This window comes from Cydia strobilella, chromosome 24 (genome assembly GCF_947568885.1).
Source record: "Cydia strobilella chromosome 24, ilCydStro3.1, whole genome shotgun sequence".
In the NCBI taxonomy this organism is placed as follows: Eukaryota; Metazoa; Arthropoda; class Insecta; order Lepidoptera; family Tortricidae; genus Cydia; species Cydia strobilella.
This window is the reverse complement of record NC_086064.1, coordinates 7,873,763-7,893,825: the sequence shown is the minus strand read 5'-3', so window position 1 is coordinate 7,893,825 and position 20,063 is coordinate 7,873,763. Positions and strand designations below refer to the sequence as shown.

Here is a 20,063-nt window from a genome sequence, read left to right as displayed (position 1 = left end):
AGAGGATTTTTTTTTTCGCGATTTTGTGGTTAGTCCCACAGTAAAAGTTGCTCATAGCTCATCATAGCATAGTTGCATAATCCCAAAACCTCCCTGGCAACGGGAATGCACTTATTTTTTAGCCACCCTGTATATTTTATTAGGGTTCCGTAGTCAAAGGTTTAAAACACGACCCTATTACTAAGACCACTGTCCGTCTGTCTTTCTGTCCGTCTGTCACCAGACTGTATCTCATGAACCGTGACAGCTAGACAGTTGAAATTTTCACAGATGATGTATTTCTGTTGCCGCTATAACAACAAATACTAAAAACAGAATAAAATAAATATTTAAGTGGGGCTCCCATACAACAAACGTGATTTTTTTACCGTTTTTTTTTTGCGTAATGGTACGGAACCCTCGGTGCGCGAGTCCGACTTGCACTTGGCCGGTTTTTACTCATCACTTTTTGTAAGTAAGGATCCCCTCCTGTTGCATAATTGTATCATCATGCAAACTTGAGTGCGCTCAGAGCGCTGAGTCAGCAGACTTGATGAGTACTTATTACTCAATATTGACTCATAGTACAAGATATAGGCGTTTGGCTAGATTCACACGGCGTAATTTTTTCCCGTATACCGTATACGGGATTTTATCGAATACCGTAGTGACAGCAAAATTTGTATGGCAACTTTCAAAATCGTACACACCGATAGACAGCTTTCCCGCATAGTCGCCGTTAGTCAACAGGCAACTAATACTCATCCAGACAATTATAATAAACCCAATCACAATTAGTGTGCGTTGTTTTGTCATAGAGTTCCTATGGCCACCTCCTGTCTCCATCATCAGATCAGCTCGATACTTACATATGTATGTGAAGTTTCAGCTCATTCGAATAATGGAAATGGGGTCTTATTTAGCTTGCAAGAACGAACATTCAAACTGGATTTTCTTTTAAAAACTTAATACTTTCGATTTTCCTTTTTAGGGTTCCGTACCCAAAGGGTAAAAACGGGACCCTATTACGAAGACTCCGCTGTCCGTCTGTCTGTCACCAGGCTGTATCTCATGAACTGTGACAGCTATTAGACAGTTGAAATTTCCACAGATAATGTATTTCTGTTGCCGCTATAACAACAAATACTAAAAAGTACGGAACCCTCGGTGCGCGAGTCCGACTCGCACTTGGCCGATTTTTTATTTTTTTTAGATTGTTATGCTTTTCCCGGGTCAAACGCTCGCTTACTAGGTCAATGAGTCTCTCGCTGGGAATTGAAATCGCTCGTATTCATAAAAACGGCTAATAGAAAGGATTCAACCGGGAAAGCTCACATGAGGATTAAGGCTATTCGCTCGTAACTTGCGTCTCATGACCTCTCCCAACCAGCGCTTCGCAACTAAAATGGCGGTTTTGCGCAACTTCGTGGGACGCCTGCGCAATCCACTGTTAAATACAGAGATTTAATCGGGATCTCTGTTGCAAAAACTTTATTAGCGCTAACGTTGTGTAAATATCGTCCCAGGTATCGGGGTCATGCTGTTGATTCAGAATATTCGGATTTGGACGATCTCTAAGGCCCTGGGTCTCTAAACTTAATGGCCCTGATCAGACCTAGAAAATTGATGTATGGAGTTACCAGTGTTACTTTTCTCAGAGTTTGTTCGCGGATTTGGCCAAACGGCTGGTTGAGGTCACTGGGGACTAAAAAGAAAAGAGCTAGCAGCTTCCTCGCTCAACGAATAAGCGTTGCGATTCAGCGAGTAAATGCTGCCAGTATCTTTGGCACTGTGCCCCAGGGACCCTCTTTAGATATAGTTTTTTTTTTAGGTATTATTTTTAGTTTTGTTTAGGTAATTTTAGATTACTTTTCATTGTTAATCTACTTATTTGTTATTACGAGCCTATTGTGTCCCACTGCTGGGCAAAGGCCTCTTCTTCCACTCCTCCCGGTTTTGAGCTACATCTGGCCAGTCACTCAAAAAGGAGTCCAAGTTATCCCGCCATCGCCGACGAGGTCTGCCGCGGATCCCCGGTTTGACTCACGGGGCACCCACTCTGTGGTTATTTTGGCCCACATGTCCTTCGGCATGCGGCAGACATGACCAGCCCAGTCCCACTTTAACTTAGCCGCTTTCCGAGCTACATCTTTTATTTGAGTTTTAGAGTTATGATATAATTAATTAAAATTTCTCTTTCCTTACTTATATTTCTCTATTTACGAACTAATAAACGTATTAAATGTGTCGTCCCACACACCGCATCAAATCGCGTGGTCACTGTGCGAATCGCCTCACTGACTCGAAAAAACACCCATCCGGTTGCATTATATAATTAACATCCATGTCATTTGCGTGTCACCTGTCACATATTAATTATATATTCGCTAGGATTAAAGCGTCAACTTTAAGCGGATTTGTGTCAGATACCAAGCTAGCGAATAAACTTGTAATGTGATAATGCACAGAGTTTGGTCTGCTTGAGTGTAGATTGTAGATTCGAAAAGAATAATCTTTTTTAGGGTTCCGTACCCAGAGGGTAAAAACGGGACCCTATTAATAAGACTCCGCTGTCTGTCCGTCTGTCACCAGGCTGTATCTCATGAACCGTGATAACTAGACAGTTGAAATTTTCACAGATGATGTATTTCTGTTGCCGCTATAACAACAAATTAAAACAGAATAATATAAGTATTTAAGTGGGGCTCCCATACAACAATCGTGATTTTTTTTGCCGTTTTTTGCTTAATGGTACGGAACCCTTCGTGCGCGAGTCCGACTCGCACTTGGCCGATTTTTTTACAATATTGCTGACAGATCCGCGACGTGACTTCGGTTCGAGACTTCTTAAATATTACTTGACTTTCATATCGTCACAGAATATAAAATTAGAACCTGGACCCTGGACATGAGTTATTAGGTTTATAACATATTTTCATTTGAAACTCTGACACAAAATTGGACCCGCTCTTTCGGATTAATTTAAACCTTTATGAGAACCATCGCTGGTGTATCACAAATCTGAAATCATATACAGAAGAGCGGAACTAAACCGGTCTATCCATTTTAGTGACAATTGGGAACAATCATTATAGTCCACATACAAACAAATAAACCTCTTACCCTTAAATCTAAACACAAAAACCGGACGAGTGCGAGACGGACTCGCCCACCGAAGGTTCCGTACTTTTTAGTATTTGTTGTTATAGCGGCAACAGAAATACATCATCTGTGAAAATGTCTACTGTCTAGCTATCACGGTTCATGAGTTACAGCCTGGTTACAGACAGACGGACAGTGGAGTCTTAGTAATAGGGTCCCGTTTTTACCCTTTGGGTACGGAACCCTAAAAATGCATATACATTATACTGTCTTCATATAAAATAAATACCCCGTTACAGATTCGAAGAAGTAGATAATGTCATAACTATATTAATTTACAGTACATGTGGTGCTACTTTCTCGCACTAGTGCGTAAAAGAGCACTTTTCGTGCATATGTCGAAAGTTTAAAGGGCCATATGTACTGTAAAACGTTGTACGATACACGTGCGAATAGGTAATTCGCAACTCGTGTCGATTTAAAACACTCCCTGCGGTCGTGTTTTAATTTATCGCCACTCGTTTCGAATTGCCTCTTTTCCGCACTTGTTTCGTAAATAACTATTACCGTACATATTTACTTTACCGCACTAGTGCGATAATTAGCACATTACGCAACTAGGTCAAAAATTTAAAGGGCCATATGTACTGTAAAACGTTGTACGATACATGTGCGCATAGGTAATTCGTAACTCGTGTCGTGTCGATTTAAAATTAATCGTGTTTTAACTTGTTTCGAATTTCCTATTTTTCGCACTTGTATCGTAATGTACTATTACAAATAGAGAGGCTAAGATGGCTTATTATCGTTTGTACCGCGACTGTCATATTCTAACAAGTATGTAAGTGCGTAAGTGACGCATGACATGACAGGCGACCAAAACGCGACCATCATAACCTTCCAGATCATATCATTGCGACGTCGTGTCTCGAATCAAAGATAGATGGATACAGTCTAAGGAAAACAAGTGCCTCGAAAATCAAGAAAATTTGACTCTCGATCAGAGGGCGCTACTAGCTTTGGCCTACTGTCGTATAGATGGCGTTGACGGTTTCGTTTGTAATTTAACAATTTTTACGCATATCAGTGAAAGAACATGGGTCAAAATCATAAAAATAATGAATAATAATAATAATAAAATTCTTTATTTCAGGCCTGATTGCCCATAGATTGTTAGTTATATACAGACTTATAATATTAGAGTTAGTACATCTTAACCTAGGTATTACAGTTTTATTTATTTATTTATTTGGGGTCCCGGTAAACAGGACGATGAGCCGACGCCCAGTGGCTACAAAACGGACAATCCCACCTCTCGGCTATATCTACCAGCAAGCTGTTGGTGCTACCCCGCAGGCGATACATTTGAGAGGCGATTCTTTTTCTCATTATGGCATGAAAATCGTCCATTCGTGCTTGTGCAAACATGCCTGATGCACTGCAAAAGCGTGGTAGCCCCAACAGCATCCTGAAGCCGTTATTGAACTGGACACGCAGAGCACTGTAAGCACGCTTCGTATAATTGATCCACAGGCCGCACGTGTAGAATGATTGGCAATACGACATGAACAATGTTTTCTTAACCTCCACTGTACAACGCGCAAACCTGCGAATCAACATATTAGCTCTTACTGCCAGTGCCCTGCGTTCCCTCTCAATATCCGCATCGTCCTTTAGATCCTCGGTGATTACATGTCCCAGGTATTTAAAACTGGATACTCTGTTTAAGGCCACGCCGCCGAGTGCAAATAAAAAAAAAACATTTATCCATATTTAAATACATTTTATCATATCTTTATAAATCTTCATTTTTAGTTTTAAAGTGTGTCGACAGATGGCAATGAATTTACTGTGGTTACAAATGTTACTATGACAGTACCGCTCTAGTATAAGTTACTCTATGCTCGAATATATATCTGCTTCATAATGCTATTATACATGTTATAAGTGTTATAACATATGTAATATATGTATAATGTGTTATATGTAATTAGGTTCTAGGCAGCGTCGATAACACCATAACGTGTAATTACCGCCCACTCGTTTTATATTCAGAAAGGTAATTGAACTCTCTGAATCATTCTTTAGAACTCACCTACATTACCTTTTGAATTACCTAATACGTTAACACAAAGGAGAAATAACTAGTTTCATTAAAAATAGCTGTTTTATTTGTGCACAAGCGTTTTGTAAAAATAGTAAACTAGTTATTTTCTGAAACAGTAAATTTTTAATCATCACTTTCGTCACGAGTTTTTAGGTTGAATTACAATTTTAAACAGAAATCGATACTACTTATCGGTGATATGATCGCTTAATCGATTAAGTCGTGTAACCAAGATGCGAATAGTGTTCGATTTTATCGATTTTTGAATTTAGTTTCTTTAGTAACAATACTTCCGGTCCGTGAGACAGAGACATATTAAGCTCGCTCCAGACTACGCGGCGCGAAGCCGCGAACGCGAGTGTGGAGTCGATTTAACTGATTAGCGATAGACTCCACACTCGCGTTCGCGGCTTCGCGCCGCGATTCGCGCACGAGTGTGGAGGGCCCTTTAAATATATTACAAAGAGGAACATACTTTTAATTGAAATATTTTACGAAACTCAACTATGTACTTCATCATCATCATCATCATCATGTCAGCCGATAGACGTCCACTGCTGGACATAGGCCTCCCCCAAGGCTCGCCACTCCGACCGACCATGTGCCGCTCGCAACCACCGAATTCCCGCGTCCTTCACCACTATGTACTTACCTTTTAAAATAACGTTGTGAGACTTTCACTTTGCTATTGCCAATAGATGCATAACAGATTAACAAATAAACGGACAAAACAAGTTTTTTTTTTTTTTTTTTTTCACCCACCATATTTGGTGGGAAGAGCTTACATCACTCCACATATTGGCTTGAGGTTATCTTTTGTTATGATACTTATGTCTTCATCAATACATTTGAATCTATAAAATTACTCAAATAAACACACGTGGGTGAAAATATGTTTTTTCATCGTATATTATGACCGGTTGCAATAAATCGTTAGTCAACGTTATCGTAGTTCGTTAAAATGTGCTTGTATGAAAAGTTTGACAGATCTATATAACGCCATATTTAACTTTGATCCGTTCGTTGATAAACACAACACGTTCGTACAAAAGGCGGGGACAGATGGGAATGATTTATATAAATACAGCTATTCCCATCTGTGTCCGGCGGGGACAAATGGAAATACGCCGTGTTGCAAGCTTAGAAGTATGGCATAGGTAGCAAGGCTCACGGCTGACGATTGAGTAAATCAGCTTGTAAAAAGTTTACACGACTAGTGTGAACAGCATGAAATCTTTTACAAACACGAATTTGGGCGAGAAAAGTCAATCGCTAGACGCTTTCTCGTCACCGTTCAGACAGTTTCTCATATCAAATATGCTTCTTCTGACCATTTACTTATAAATAGTTAACTAACATTATTTTCTTTTTTTTACAGAGCGATGGCGGACACTGCCACAGAGCCGCTGCCCAACGGCAACGCGGCGGCCGAGGAGGAGGAGAGATTGAAGCAGCGTCCAGCAGACATTGACGCTGTAAGTATTTCTTCTAAGGTTTCAGCACCGTCACACATTTTGATAGCGGGGTCTGACCGTGCCGCTCTCATCGCGCCCCGCTCACAAAGCGCGCCTGTATGATCGAACCTTTACCACGGAATAAGTAATAGTATTATCATACAGAACGGCCACGCACCGCCCCGCCCCGACACGTATTACCTCGCCCCGCGACAGCAGATTGACGACCTTTTGGCGAACGCTCAGTTCGGTTTTTAAGCAACTTACTCACACAATGACGCATAACAGACGTGCCATTCACACATAGAAACGCAAATTATTTTTGGTGTATGGCGTGCCCGCCCTGTGCCTTTACTCCCAACCCAAGGTCTTTCGTTTAAAATTAATATTCAGCCAGCAAATGCCCCCATGCCCCGCTACGACAATAATGTAGGTAGTTAACCGAGTGTTAGCGAAGGTCTCCGTTTCAGCTTGGGGAAAAATACTTTTGTATGTACGGATGTTTCGCAGTAGTCGTAATTCACATTCACAACCGATTCTCGTGAAATTTTGTGAGCAGGTGTTAAAATATATTTTTCCCCTCACTAGCTCGGAAAGCCGTCTTTTATCCTTTAAAACAAGCGGGGAAAAACGCATTTTATCCACTAGTGGGGAAAGTAATTTGACCTTGAATGGAGCGTGTTTAAGTAGCTTGACAGATAACAAAACGTAAAACGCTCATAATAATGGTTCGTTCGATATTATTTATCATTAAATAAATGGTTTGAGAATCTAATAAAAAATACCAAATTTAGCTTTATTTAATAATTTTAAGTCATAAACCTTAAAATTCCATAAGAAACGTTAGATTTTTTATAATGATGTTAAATATAATTCTGAACGCACAAGTTGAGTCGATGCCATTTCAAAACGCATCGTTGACATTTCATACGTCAGGTCAGAACAGAAATGTCAACATTGTCAACAAATTTTTTACTTAAAAACAATTCTCACCGACACGTAAAAATCAGAATTTCCAGTGTTTTCTGTTATAATATCGTACAAAATAAGTGATTCCAGTGATGAAGATGATCTAACGCCTGTGGATGTTGCACTCTCCTCGCTATAGTGAGAGGAAAAGTTTTGTGTTACACACGGGTGCAAATGTATTTTACTTCTCGTGTGTTGAAACAGTTGCTACGCTCAGGATTCTATTTTAGAACTTCAACTATAGAATCCTTTCGCTTGCTCGTGTTTCAATTCCACACTCGCGGGTAAAATACAACTTTGCACCCTTGTATAACAAATAACTATTGTTTGTCGACTAGCGACCCGCCCCGGCTTCGCACGGGTGCAATGCTGGTGTATTATACATATAAACCTTCCTCTTGAATCACTATTTAAAAAAACCGCATCAAAATCCGATCCGACTTTTAAAGATCTAAGCATACATAGGGACAGACAGACAGTAGGAATAACCCGAACAATCATTTTGTCGCATTGCGTATGTTCTGTCCCGCACATGTGTCGCAACTGACGAAAAGTGTATTGCTCAACAATTTACGACTAATGTTATAAGCAGAAGGAGTTGAAAATAGAGTTCTGGTTATTCCGGTTATAATATTAGTTGAAAATCGTTGAGCTAGACTTTCCGTTCGGCGCGACATCTATTGTCGAGTAGCAGTACTGATAATTCCGCTACTTGACGCTAGATGTTGACTACGAAAATAATAGCCTTTTTGGTAACAAAACTGATGTATAGAGTGAGCACTATGTCTACTTAATTCTCTTACATATCATCGCTATACTTAACTCAACCTCATATCTGCAACAATCATTTGATGGAAATGTCGCTTTTCTTTCATTCGGAATACGGGTGTTTTTGTCATCAAATGAGTGTTGCAGATACGAGGTTGAGTAAGTAAAGCGGCGATATTTTGGAGAGCTTACTCGTGCACTAATTGCACTATTAGGGCTTTTTTTTCATTGTTGGCATTGTAATCGAGTGATTTGTATCCAATAAGCACTGCTAGGTCCTGGAGGACAGTCCAGTTACTAAGTTTGTTGCTCTGTTAGCACCACCCGGGGATCACGTGTAGCGTTATCTAAGGTAATTCCTACGGACGTAGAGCAACAGCGACCCCCAATTGTGAATGGAGATCTAGGCTCTCGGCTGAGAGTAGAAAAGTACGTGAGTTAAGATCAGTACGGTTTCACTCACTATTATTTTTAGTCGCTTTTGGCGACATGTTTCGGATTCTTTGTGAATCCTTCCTCAGGCACGAGTGTCCGCGGCGGTTGTACGTCGTGCTGATCTAAATATTTTTAAATATGTCTCACGATAGTTTAAGTTCGATTACATCAGTTAAATCGTAAAATTAGGTTAATGTTAAGTATTAAATACCTCAGAACATTTCAGTTTTCCTTCCAACAGCACTCAAGTGAGAACAAATATTATCGTACACTTAGAGCCCCTCGCTGTCAACTTAGCGCCGATAAACCAACACGATAAGAGGGTGCCAATGAAGAGACGTTAATATCTTGATGACTGACGCATTATTGCACTTGTGTTGATTTGTGGGATGTCTGTCAGTCTGTTACCTTTTCACGCTGTAGGATGCGTTTCCACCAGCGATGTGCCCTCGCACATACCTTGCGGGTGCCAGACTTTGACCATCATTTGTGACAATATTTCTTTAAGACAATCAGTCTCATACAGACATTTGATCCTCAAAACAAACCTGATCGACTCATACCATTAAAAAAAATTGTCAACTACCATATTATATTGGCGTCATAAATCGTACTATGCCTGGAAAAGGGATAAAGAGTAGCTGATTTTACTTAAAAAAATAGCCCGTCCTCACGCGTAGCTAGGGATGTGTTCGTTAAGACACAATAATAGAGTAGTTGACATTTTTTTTAATGGTATCAGTCGATCAGGTTTGTTTTGAGGATCAAATGTCTGTATGGGACCCATTGTCTTAAAGCAATATTGTCACAAATGATGGTCAAAGTCTGGCACCTGCACTTTACTGAGCAAACGCTCTAACAAAATGGCGTGATCGTGACGTCACTGTGTTAGTTTGCTTAAAAGCCGTTTCGATGTATGGAAAACAGGGAAATTGAGATTTTGTCGGTGAAATGTTGCGTTTATGTATATTGTTGCTGTACAATATTTTTTTCTTATTTGAAAGTTTGAAAAAAAGTATTTTTTTTTCGAAACTTTCAAGTCTAGTATTTATTTATTATTCCCATATATTTTAAGTTTCCAATTTATTGTGATAAATTGCTCATTTTCTATTAAAATTCATCATGTGTCGACTACCCTATTGCCGACTAGAGCTGCACTAACCCTATTGCCGGCCAGTTGCACCAACCACAATTAACAGACTGATCAACGTCACGCAGCAGAGAACTATGAAACTTCCCATACAATAAAATTTAGCGAACGCTAAAACCGTGACAGACGGTTTGATGCAACCCGACCTAAGTAAATGAAGTGTTTCTATTGGCGTTTAACAAACACAACCCATCGCTACGCATCCTCGCACATCACTGGTGGAATTGCAGCTTAACCGCGGAACCGATTTAGACGAATTTAGGTATGGACAATTGACCATAGTTTGACACAAGGGGAAAGACATAGGATAGTTTGTATCACGAAAATCATCACTCTAGCTAGACATTCTAAAGTTTCTATACACTAGCAGAAGCTAGTAGAGCAAGATTTTATAAAAAAAATAACTAATTTAACACTTGTTCTCTTGACAAGATAAGATAAACTTACATTCGTGCACAATGCATATATCTGGGCATTTATATTATAACTTGTAAATTATAGCGCGACTTGTGTTAAAGTCACGTCTGTCACTTTCCTGACAAAATGTATGGGATTTGACATTAACCGTCAGTGTTATATTAACCGTCAGTTTTGTGACGATTGCTAACCTTCCGTTAATGGTACACAGTTAAGTGAAAACACCCATCTGAGACAGTTATAATATTAGTTTTAATTCAATGTCAAATAATTAAGCATTCACTTTGTCCCCCAGGATGTCCGCGAAATGGAGCGCCGCAAGCGCGTGGAAGCTCTCATGTCCTCCAAACTGTTCCGTGAGGAGCTGGAGCGGGTGCTAGACCAGCAGATGCACGAAGGAGGCGACGCGCCGCTGCTGCAGCGCATACGGGAGATGGTCGGCGGCAGGCTGCACACCGGTACCTTCAGGGTAAGACAGCCACAGTGGCAGCTCATGTCCTTCATGTTCCGCGAGGAACTGCGAGGAGGAGGTTTTAAGTTATCCAGTTCCAGTTAATCGGGAGCAGTTGAATGAGAATTGCATTATCTAATATTGATATCAAACGTTTCAGAGCCCCAGCTGCGTGCTTCCCATCAACGACATCCGTGGCATCGAGGGCTTCGGCTACGAGAAGGGCGAGAAGATCCTCCGCTGCAAGCTGGCGGCTTGCTACCGTCTGGTGGACCTGTTCGGGTGGACCCAGAGTAAGTAGACTGTTCTAGTTCTGTTCTTACCCTGCAGAGCCCTGTGAGCTCCTCATCAACGGCATTGAGGGATTTGGCTACGGAAGGGCGAGAAATTCCGCTGCATGTTGGCAGCTTGCTATTGCTACCGTCTGGTGGTCCTGCTCGGGTGGACTCGGAGTAAGTAGACTCCAGGTCCCTAACAACACGCTACGGATCCCAAGCGCGCCCATCAACGGCATCAAGAGCTTCGGTTTCGTTTTCTGCAAATTGGCAGCTTGCTACCGTCTGGTCGACCCAGAGTAAGTAATTAATAAATCTACAACATTGACACCGAAACATTATTTAGTCGCACACTCTACTAAATAAGGACTCGATATCCCCAAAGTTCTCAGCAACCCTTTGAAGTCGCCCAACTGTTTATTCTTAGACTTGCGCTATCCTGAGCGCTTTTCTGACTGGGATTGCCACTTTTGAACACCACATTTTACGCGTAACAGCTATGCATTCTTCGGGCAATGTGGCTCACTTTTACGACATTATCTGTGTAAAATAGTTTGCTTTGCAAGATATTTTGCAGAGAACTATTTGTATTCGACGAATTTATAGGCCGAAACCTAAAAACCTAGACCTTAGCTTGTGCTAGTATCCTGCTGACCTGTCCTTAGTCAATGGGAGTTACGTTTTTACTCCATCAAGCAGTTAACTGCAGCCTGGAGCCTGGCCTGCCAGCAGTTAATGCCAATTGGCATTATGATTTCTCTTATGAGACTGTACCTATTTCTCAAAGTGTAATTTATACCGTTTTTATTTCAGCCGGCATCAACGGCCAAATCACCGCCCGTCTCAACACTGCCGTAGAGCAAGTCCTGACCACTCCTCGCGGGCTACTCCCTCATGAGGTCACCGCCTCCTCGCTGGTGAAGGTCGACATGCAGGGAGTGGTGCAGGACCAGGGGACCACCAACTTCCCCGTGAACGTTGAAGGTGAGCCGACCAGAATTTTGAAAACAAACTTGAAAATTATTAAATGATAAATAACGCCCGCAATCATCTACATATTTACTGCTGTGCTGTACCATGCAGCTAATCGGTAGCTAATCTAGTTGAACAGAAATCCACTTCGTTGTTTTGTTCGATAGACAGGCAATCTCTCAATCAAAGTGTTTTTTTTTTGTGAATCACGAAACGATAGGCATGGTGCCCAACAATTCTACTCACTACTTCATTGTCAGTTTATGGAATGTTCTTTTAGATAGCATTTGGTAATTAGTAACAAGTGTATATTTTGCAGGTTTCTCCCTGCACGCGTCGGTGCACGCGGCGCGGCCGGACCTGCGCTGCGTGCTGCACGTGCGCTCGCCGGGCGCGCTCGCCGTGTCCAGCTCCCGCCGCGGCCTGCTGCCGCTCGGCCACGAGGCGGCGCTGCTGGGACCGCTCGCCTACCACAGCGTGCCGCCCGGTAAGCGAATACAGGATACTGTTGTACCCTACCGACGCTCCGTGCACGTGCACACAGCCCCCCTGCCTTCTCCCGGTGCCAGCACCCGGCGCGGCCTACTCCCTATCCCACGAGGCCGCGCTATTGGGACCCCTGGTATACCACTGCGTGCCACCTGGTAAGCATTTACTTATGAGTCTGTTAGCTGTATACCTAGCGGACACTTGAGACTCTGCCGTTTTGAAAATTTTCCATAAACTTGGTCACAAAGTTTCCCGAAAATCGGCGGAGAAATGCGACTTGTAGGGAAGTACGTCGGATCGACGGAAAGTCGGTTGATACTGTCCTATCGACTGCGCCAATAATGCAGGAACATCATCTTCGTTACCATTAGGTTTGCCAAACGGATCATTGGAATCGAAACTTATAGTTTTTCTAAACCAACCGAATCTGTGTGCACCCTTGCACTGCTTAAGAGGCCGGTGTCGATTTTAGTCGCAAAAATGTAAAATTGATAGATTTAGTCGGTGAAATTGTACACCTTTTGTTGCCTAATTGAAATAACAAGTACTGGTTTCTATTAGCACGTCTTCTTATCTTACATTTTATCAGATCAATTTTTTGAAAACAGACTCACTAAATTAGTAATGTTTGCTTTTCTGATGGACGTTTAGGTAAACGCGCGTAAAGCACTGATTTTGTCGCTCTTATTTGTAAATTTCGTAAAGTTTGGACGGCTAAACATGGTAATTTTGTATTACACATATCCTGTACTTGACGTTTATCAGATTACATTTTTATTATTATGACTTTGAAGCAGTGTAAATGAAAGTTAGACGAAATCAATTTTCTCCAGAAATTACTTAAAAACAAGTGACAATTTCTCTGAAAATCGACTTAATTTCAACGTAATTTTGATACTTAAACAATCTACAACATTTGCTGAAACTATTCTTGTACATCAATTTGTATACCTAATTTACCACCATAAATTTTTGATGAATTTTTAAAAACTACCCCTTCTTTTCATATATTACCGGTGACGCACGCTCGCGACCTCATTATTAAAAGGCAAGATGAGAAGACGTGCTAATAGAAACCAATACTTGTTATTTAGATATTACGTAACAAAACGTGTATTATTTCAACGACTAAATCTATCAATTTAAAATTTTTGCTCCAAAATCGACTACGGCCTCTTAAACGCGTGCACCCGAATGACTTCTGGTTCGATTGCGATAAAATAACAGATAATACGGTTAGCTTGTCTGCGCCCATAGAAATATATGTCTGCACCTGGTTGGCCGAGCACATGATTGGCGCAACAGTATCTCGCCGCGACATAGACTACCCGTCTTTTACTAACTGTATGAATTAAAGGGGGACGGGTAGTCTATGTCGCGGCGAGATACTCTCGCGCCAATCATGTTCTAGCCCGGCTGATACTAATAGAATCGATAAAAGACTGGAGGATCTCTTTGTTTTGAGAATATATAAACAGCGACACTCTTATCTGTCCATTGGTGGACCTTATGCCGCTGTACTCCCTTTTCGCCAAAGTTTCATTTGACAAACCAATCGTTACCAAATAATTATTTCGCAACCATTTCATTTCCCAACCCCATAGTTGCGAAACGAAAATGACGTACTAGGTTGGGTTAGGTTAGGTTTAATTATGTAAAGTTGGGAAATGAAATTCGGCCAAATGAAACTTTGGCGAAAAGTTGGTTGCCAAGTGAAATTCTGCAATACAATTTTCGGCGAAAAGGAAGAGAACCCCTTATGCCTTTTGCAATAAGGTTTATGAACTGTCAATTAACAGTTATACTTTATCTCACCTATGCTTTCAGCAAATCTCATATCATACTCTTTCAGGTCTCTTGGACAACGAGGAGCACGAGAAGATGGTTCGCGCCCTCGGACCCTCGGCCAAGGTGCTCATGCTGACCGGCGCCGGGGCCCTTTGCTGCGGAGCGTCACTCGAGGAGGCCTTCCACCACGCCAGGCAGCTGACCGCCGCTTGTGAGGTCCAACTGCGCCTGGCCGGTGTTCCTCAGGATGACCTGCATCTGCTGGATGAGGAGACTAGGCACAAGGTGAGGACTGACAACAGGTGTCTATTGAAGAGGCATTCCACCACGCCAGGCTGCTGACTACCGCTTGTGAGATCCAACTGCGCCTGGCCGGTGTTCCTCAGAATGACCTGCATCTGCCGGATGAGGAGACTAGGCACAAGGTGAGGACTGACACCAGGTGTCTATCGAAGAGGCCTTCCATCACGCCAGGCAGATCACTGCCGCTTATGAGGTTCAGCTGCGCCTGGTAGCTGTTCCTCAGGATGACCTGCATCTGCTGGATGAGGAGACTAGGCACAAGGTGAGGACTGACACCAGGTGTCTATCGAAGAGACCTTCCACCACGCCAGGCAGGCTACTTGTGAAGTCCAACAAAAAAGGTTCCTCAGGATGACCTGCATCTGCTGGTCGCATTGAAAAAATGACTAAATATAACCGTTTGATTTCAGATCTACTCGCAGTCCCGCTCGGCGCCGGCCGGCGACGGGAAGTGGCGCGTGGGCGGGGAGGAGTTCGAGGCGCTCATGCGCATGCTGGACAACGCCGGCTTCCGCACCGGGTACATCTACCGCCACCCGCTCATCAAGGTACAGAACGTTCCTCTAACTTTTTAGGTTTCCGTACCTCAAAAGGAAAAAACGGAACCCTTATGGGATCACTTTGTTGTCCGTCCGTCCGTCCGTCTGTCTGTCTGTCTGTCTCCAGTCCCCAGCGACCCGTCCCGTCCCGATCTCATAGAACAAAACTCGACTCGGGTAAAACCTATGCTGTTCTAACATTTGTTAATCGTAGCTATTCCACAGAATATTATAATAGTACTAGGTCCGTTCCACAGCGGTGTGCGGCAATTACTATGGCAAAACCTCAAAATTGAGGCGACCGCAGGTACTTGTAGCGACGTGACGAAATCGCGGAGTGAGACACGCCTGGCTATTCTAAACAGGAAGCTATTTTCGTTTAGTATAATGTGAAAATATTTTATTTTTCAGAACGAAGTGCCGAAACCCAAGAACGATGTGGAAGTGCCGCCGGCCGTGTCCTCTCTGGGATATCTGCTTGAAGAAGAGGAACTGTACCGACAAGGGTATGTTGTTTTAAGAGTTCTGTAGCGAAAATGCATCTCTTGTACCACATTTTTAAGTAAAATAAAAATATTCTATTCTATTCTAAATGACAATGACAACTTTTAGGCCCTCAACACACGGAGCGTAAGCGAACGTAAAAAACGTTAAGTTCCGGGCACCAAGCATTGCGTAAACGTAATCGTTCTGTTTGCATCAAATTTACTTACGCTTACGACTGTCGTAATTACGAAATGTTCGTTTTTTTAGCATTAGATAATAGGTAAACAATCTTGATGTGTCCTATATTGAAAAACATGTTCACAACACAAGGTGTATTCGGGTAATTCCCTGAAATCGCCGTAAATCCATTTTCAAAATTACCCATTTAGGTATTCAGTGTGTCAAATTTTCGTTTTCTTAAACTAAAATGAATATTCATTGACAGAATCTGGAAGAGGGGCAGCGGCAAGGTCGGCGAGCGCACGCGCTGGCTCAACTCCCCCAACGTCTACCAGAAGGTCGAGGTCCTCGAGACCGGCACCAACGACCCCAAGAAGATCACCAAGGTAGAATACCTCCGCGTCGAAGCCGAGTAGTCTCGCCACTACACACTTCTGAGGCCCTGGTACCTTTTAAAACCAAACGGCTACCGTTTTAGATACATATAATAGACGAGTGATATTCAGGGCCCTTACGGAGCAAATATTTATATTACCAACAGACAGATAGTCACAAAAAGCGAAAGGTACAAGTTTGAAATACACATAAATGTGAGTTGACCTTGAATTTGCGGGTCGTCGACCGCACGCGCCGGCGAAACAACGCTAGGGTTGGCTACGCTTAGACTGTGCGGGTAGAAATCGTTTTTGATCAAAAAATTTAACAGTACATTAGTGTAGGTGTTATCAATCTGTACCTATAGCTTATGCAACTCCTCTAACGTCTAAGCGTTGTACTATCGCTCACAATTTTTACTCTAAATGGCTCTTAATTTGTTTTACAGTACTAGTGCGTAAAGAGCACTTTTTGTGCATATGTCGAAAGTTTAAAGGGCCATATGTAATGTAAAACATTGTACGATACACGTGCGAATAGGTCATTCGCAACTCGTGTCGATTTAAAACACTCCCTGCGGTCGTGTTTTAATTTATCGCCACTCGTTTCAAATTTCCTCTTTTCCACACTTGTATCGTAAATAACTATTTCACTAGAGCGGCTAGAGAATCGTCTGAATTATCTCCGGTTATCGGGCCCATCAAGTTTATTCGTAATCACTCGTAAAAGCCGTTAAAATCGAGTTTCATAAAAATTGGCTATAATATTCTATTAGGTCACTTTCCGTCACTTTTCCTTTCCTTAAAATTAAGTGTAGAATTTGGATAAAATACTGGAAAGTGGAAAGTTACAGTCAAACTATCAATATGAGTAAAACTGAATAAAACTAGACACAGCCATTACCGCCATGTCTATTAGTTACGCTTTAGGAATAGTCTCGGTCTATTTAGAATTTTGGTCACCCTAACACAAGAGGTAAATTATGTTTGTATGGAAAATTTTATATTTTTGGCAAAGATTATTTTGTAAATTTTGAATTGATATCGCTTTCGTGTGGTGAGTAAAATATTGATATTGTTGGATATTCGATTGAAAAAGGTTTGTCTTTGGCTTAAGAAATATGACTACAAAATCATCACAGTCCAATCATATAATAATGTTTTAAGATGTTTAGATATACGTAAATTTATTACTTGTATGGTCACAACTACGGTGACTATTAAGCTTACTTTTTCTAGGACATTCCAAGTGTTTCTTTTTACTATTTTTATTATATTTTATACTTTTTCTTTATTACGGGGCTGGGGTTGTTTTATTTTAAGTGTAGTTGTTTCGTGCCTATTTCTACATATTATGTTATTTTTTTATAAACTGCAATCTTCTCATATCATTTTTTTTAACCAAAGACCCTAATTTGTTAAACAAAAGCCTTTGTTCCTTTTATGTGCGCGCGTGCCCATTGTTGGTGAGCGCGCGACCATTGTGTATCAGCGCCAACAATGGCCACGCACACACACAAAAGGAACAAAGGCTTATGTTAAACAAATTAGGGTCTGGTTAAAAAAATCATTTGAGAAGATGCATACTATAATAGTTATCATAGAAATAGGAAATAGAGAGAAATGTTGTCCTTCTTGATATTCTACATTCCCTGTAATACAGTCAGTAAATATTTATTGAATAAATAATTAATAATTCCACAGTAATAGCAGATTCGCTCAAAATGGCTCAAAAACCTTTACTACAAAGTTTTTTGACGTTTGCAATTTTTATTCAATAATAATCATCGAAGTTATTTTAGTTAAGTAGAGAGATATTTTAATCAGATATTAATATATTTAACGTGTTTTATTATAATCATTATAATGCTTATCGCTATTGTGTGTATGATTTGAGGTTTTTTCTAAAAAGGATATCCCGATTATGCAAGGCCTTTGGTCACCCTATTTATTATAATAGGGTTGTCATTAAAGAAAAAAAATAATGCTTTAAAAGTGTATACTTCTTTTTTGTAAATTTATATAGTAGAAATAACACTTAGAACAACTTTTTTTTTAATGATGATTAATTTGTAATTTCACCTTTGATAGCAAATAGTGTTTAATATGTTTTTATTAATAACTATGAATGTTTTTTTTTTTTAGCAACAAAGGATGATTTATGTTGAAATGCCATCGTTTTTTGCAATTTCAGAAGTATTCACTTTTAACTATAAAACTCCCGTGAGACTCAAACATATTAAATTATTTTAAACCGGGTCACTCACGTATTATTAAGTCGAATAGCTCGACATGTTTCGGTCCAATTTACGAGGACCGTCTTCACGGAGACACGGCACGTCTTCAACATGTCGAGCTATTCGACTTAATAATACGTGAGTGACCCGGTTTAAAATAATTTAATATATTCACTTTTAATTTAGTGTTGTAACGTATCTCCAAAACATTACTCTTGTTTTGTGTAAATCGGGATATACCGTATTTAGCTTCACATATAATTGTGCTTAGAGAGTTATATGTTTACAAATCAATAAAATATACGAAAAAATAATCTTTCACTGGCTTCTCTCACTCGTGAAATGCTTTTGGAATGTTTTTTATAACTGTTTTTTTTTTTAGTTGTTTTTTTTATAATACAATTAATAGTTATTTGTGACTAATGTAACAATGTTTTGCAGTGGGTCGACGCTAACAACGAAGAGGTAATATTTTTGTCCGATTTTTTTACATTTTAAACACTATATTTTTTTTCTAAATACTTTTTGGTCGCACGAAACGCTAACGTTAACGAAGCTTGGGTATGGGGCTTTTCAAAGCACTAATTTTTGCAGATTAAGGTTACTATTATAAGTTAATTATAAGCTTTCTGGGAAAAAGGAAATCCAATCAATTCAACTCTTGTTAGGGTTCCGTACCCATAGGATAAAAACGGGACCCTATTACTAAGACCATAGAGTAACTTATACTAGAGCGGTACTGTCATAGTAAATTTTGTAACCCCAGTAAATTCACTGCCATCTGTCGACACACTTTAAAACTAAAAATGAAGATTTATAAAAATACGATAAAATGTATTTAAATATGGATAAATGATTTTTTTTATTTGCATTAATTATTATTATGATTTTGACCCATGTTCTTTCACTGATATGCGTTAAAATTGTTAAATAACAAACGAAACCGTCAACGCCATCTATACGACAGTAGGCCAAAGCTAGTAGCGCCCTCTGAACGAGAATCAAATTTTCTTGATTTTCGAGGCACGTTTTTTCCTTAGACTGTATCCATCTATTACGGAGTTATATCTATCTTTGCTAAGACTTCACTGTCCGTCTGTCAGGCTGTATCTCATAAACCGTGTCCGTGATAGACAGTTGAAATTTTCACAGATGATGTATTTCTGTTGCCGCTATAACAACAAATACTAAAAAGTAAACCCTCGGCGGGCGAGTCCGACTCGCACTTATCCGTTTTTTTTATATGACAGATACTAAAATTACAGTTTTTCAGATCTATCGTTTTTGTACTAAATTAGTGTTATTTCCATATCTCGGATATAACGGAACTTTTAAGTTTTTTATACGTTTCAGATTGTTGAAACTCTTGAGTAGTTTTAAACAATAACCTACCTTTTTGCTTTTGATATATTTGTCAGCATATCAAACTATAATAAAATATATAATAATGTCAGTTTCGATAATTGTACAAATAGAGGGAATTTTTTATTACAAATGAATAAATTCACGACATTTTCTGTTTTTAACTTTAGAGCGAGATTTTTATACCATACTGTCATCATAAAGAACCATTAAAAATGACAGTTAT

The 20,063-nt window shown here is 40.3% G+C and overlaps 2 protein-coding genes across 7 annotated transcripts in view; both read left to right on the top strand.

The window, feature by feature from the left end:
* LOC134751991 (uncharacterized) overlaps window positions 1-20,063 on the top strand; it is a 254,773-nt gene that overhangs the window by 130,298 nt on the left and 104,412 nt on the right. The window lies entirely within an intron of this gene.
* Window positions 1-20,063, top strand: part of LOC134751982 (protein hu-li tai shao) — a 136,270-nt gene that overhangs the window by 93,017 nt on the left and 23,190 nt on the right. For 3 of the 6 annotated variants that reach the window (XM_063687509.1, XM_063687513.1, XM_063687511.1), the window contains exons 3-12: window positions 6,567-6,663; window positions 10,677-10,850; window positions 10,993-11,125; window positions 11,921-12,091; window positions 12,399-12,566; window positions 14,421-14,641; window positions 15,070-15,207; window positions 15,610-15,704; window positions 16,130-16,250; window positions 18,917-18,940. In XM_063687509.1, coding sequence (XP_063543579.1) covers window positions 6,571-6,663; window positions 10,677-10,850; window positions 10,993-11,125; window positions 11,921-12,091; window positions 12,399-12,566; window positions 14,421-14,641; window positions 15,070-15,207; window positions 15,610-15,704; window positions 16,130-16,250; window positions 18,917-18,940 — 1,338 coding nt within the window. In that variant the 5' untranslated portion in view covers window positions 6,567-6,570. The remainder of the gene's footprint in view (window positions 1-6,566; window positions 6,664-10,676; window positions 10,851-10,992; window positions 11,126-11,920; window positions 12,092-12,398; window positions 12,567-14,420; window positions 14,642-15,069; window positions 15,208-15,609; window positions 15,705-16,129; window positions 16,251-18,916; window positions 18,941-20,063) is intronic. The other 3 variants (XM_063687514.1, XM_063687512.1, XM_063687510.1) reach the window with 1 other exon arrangement.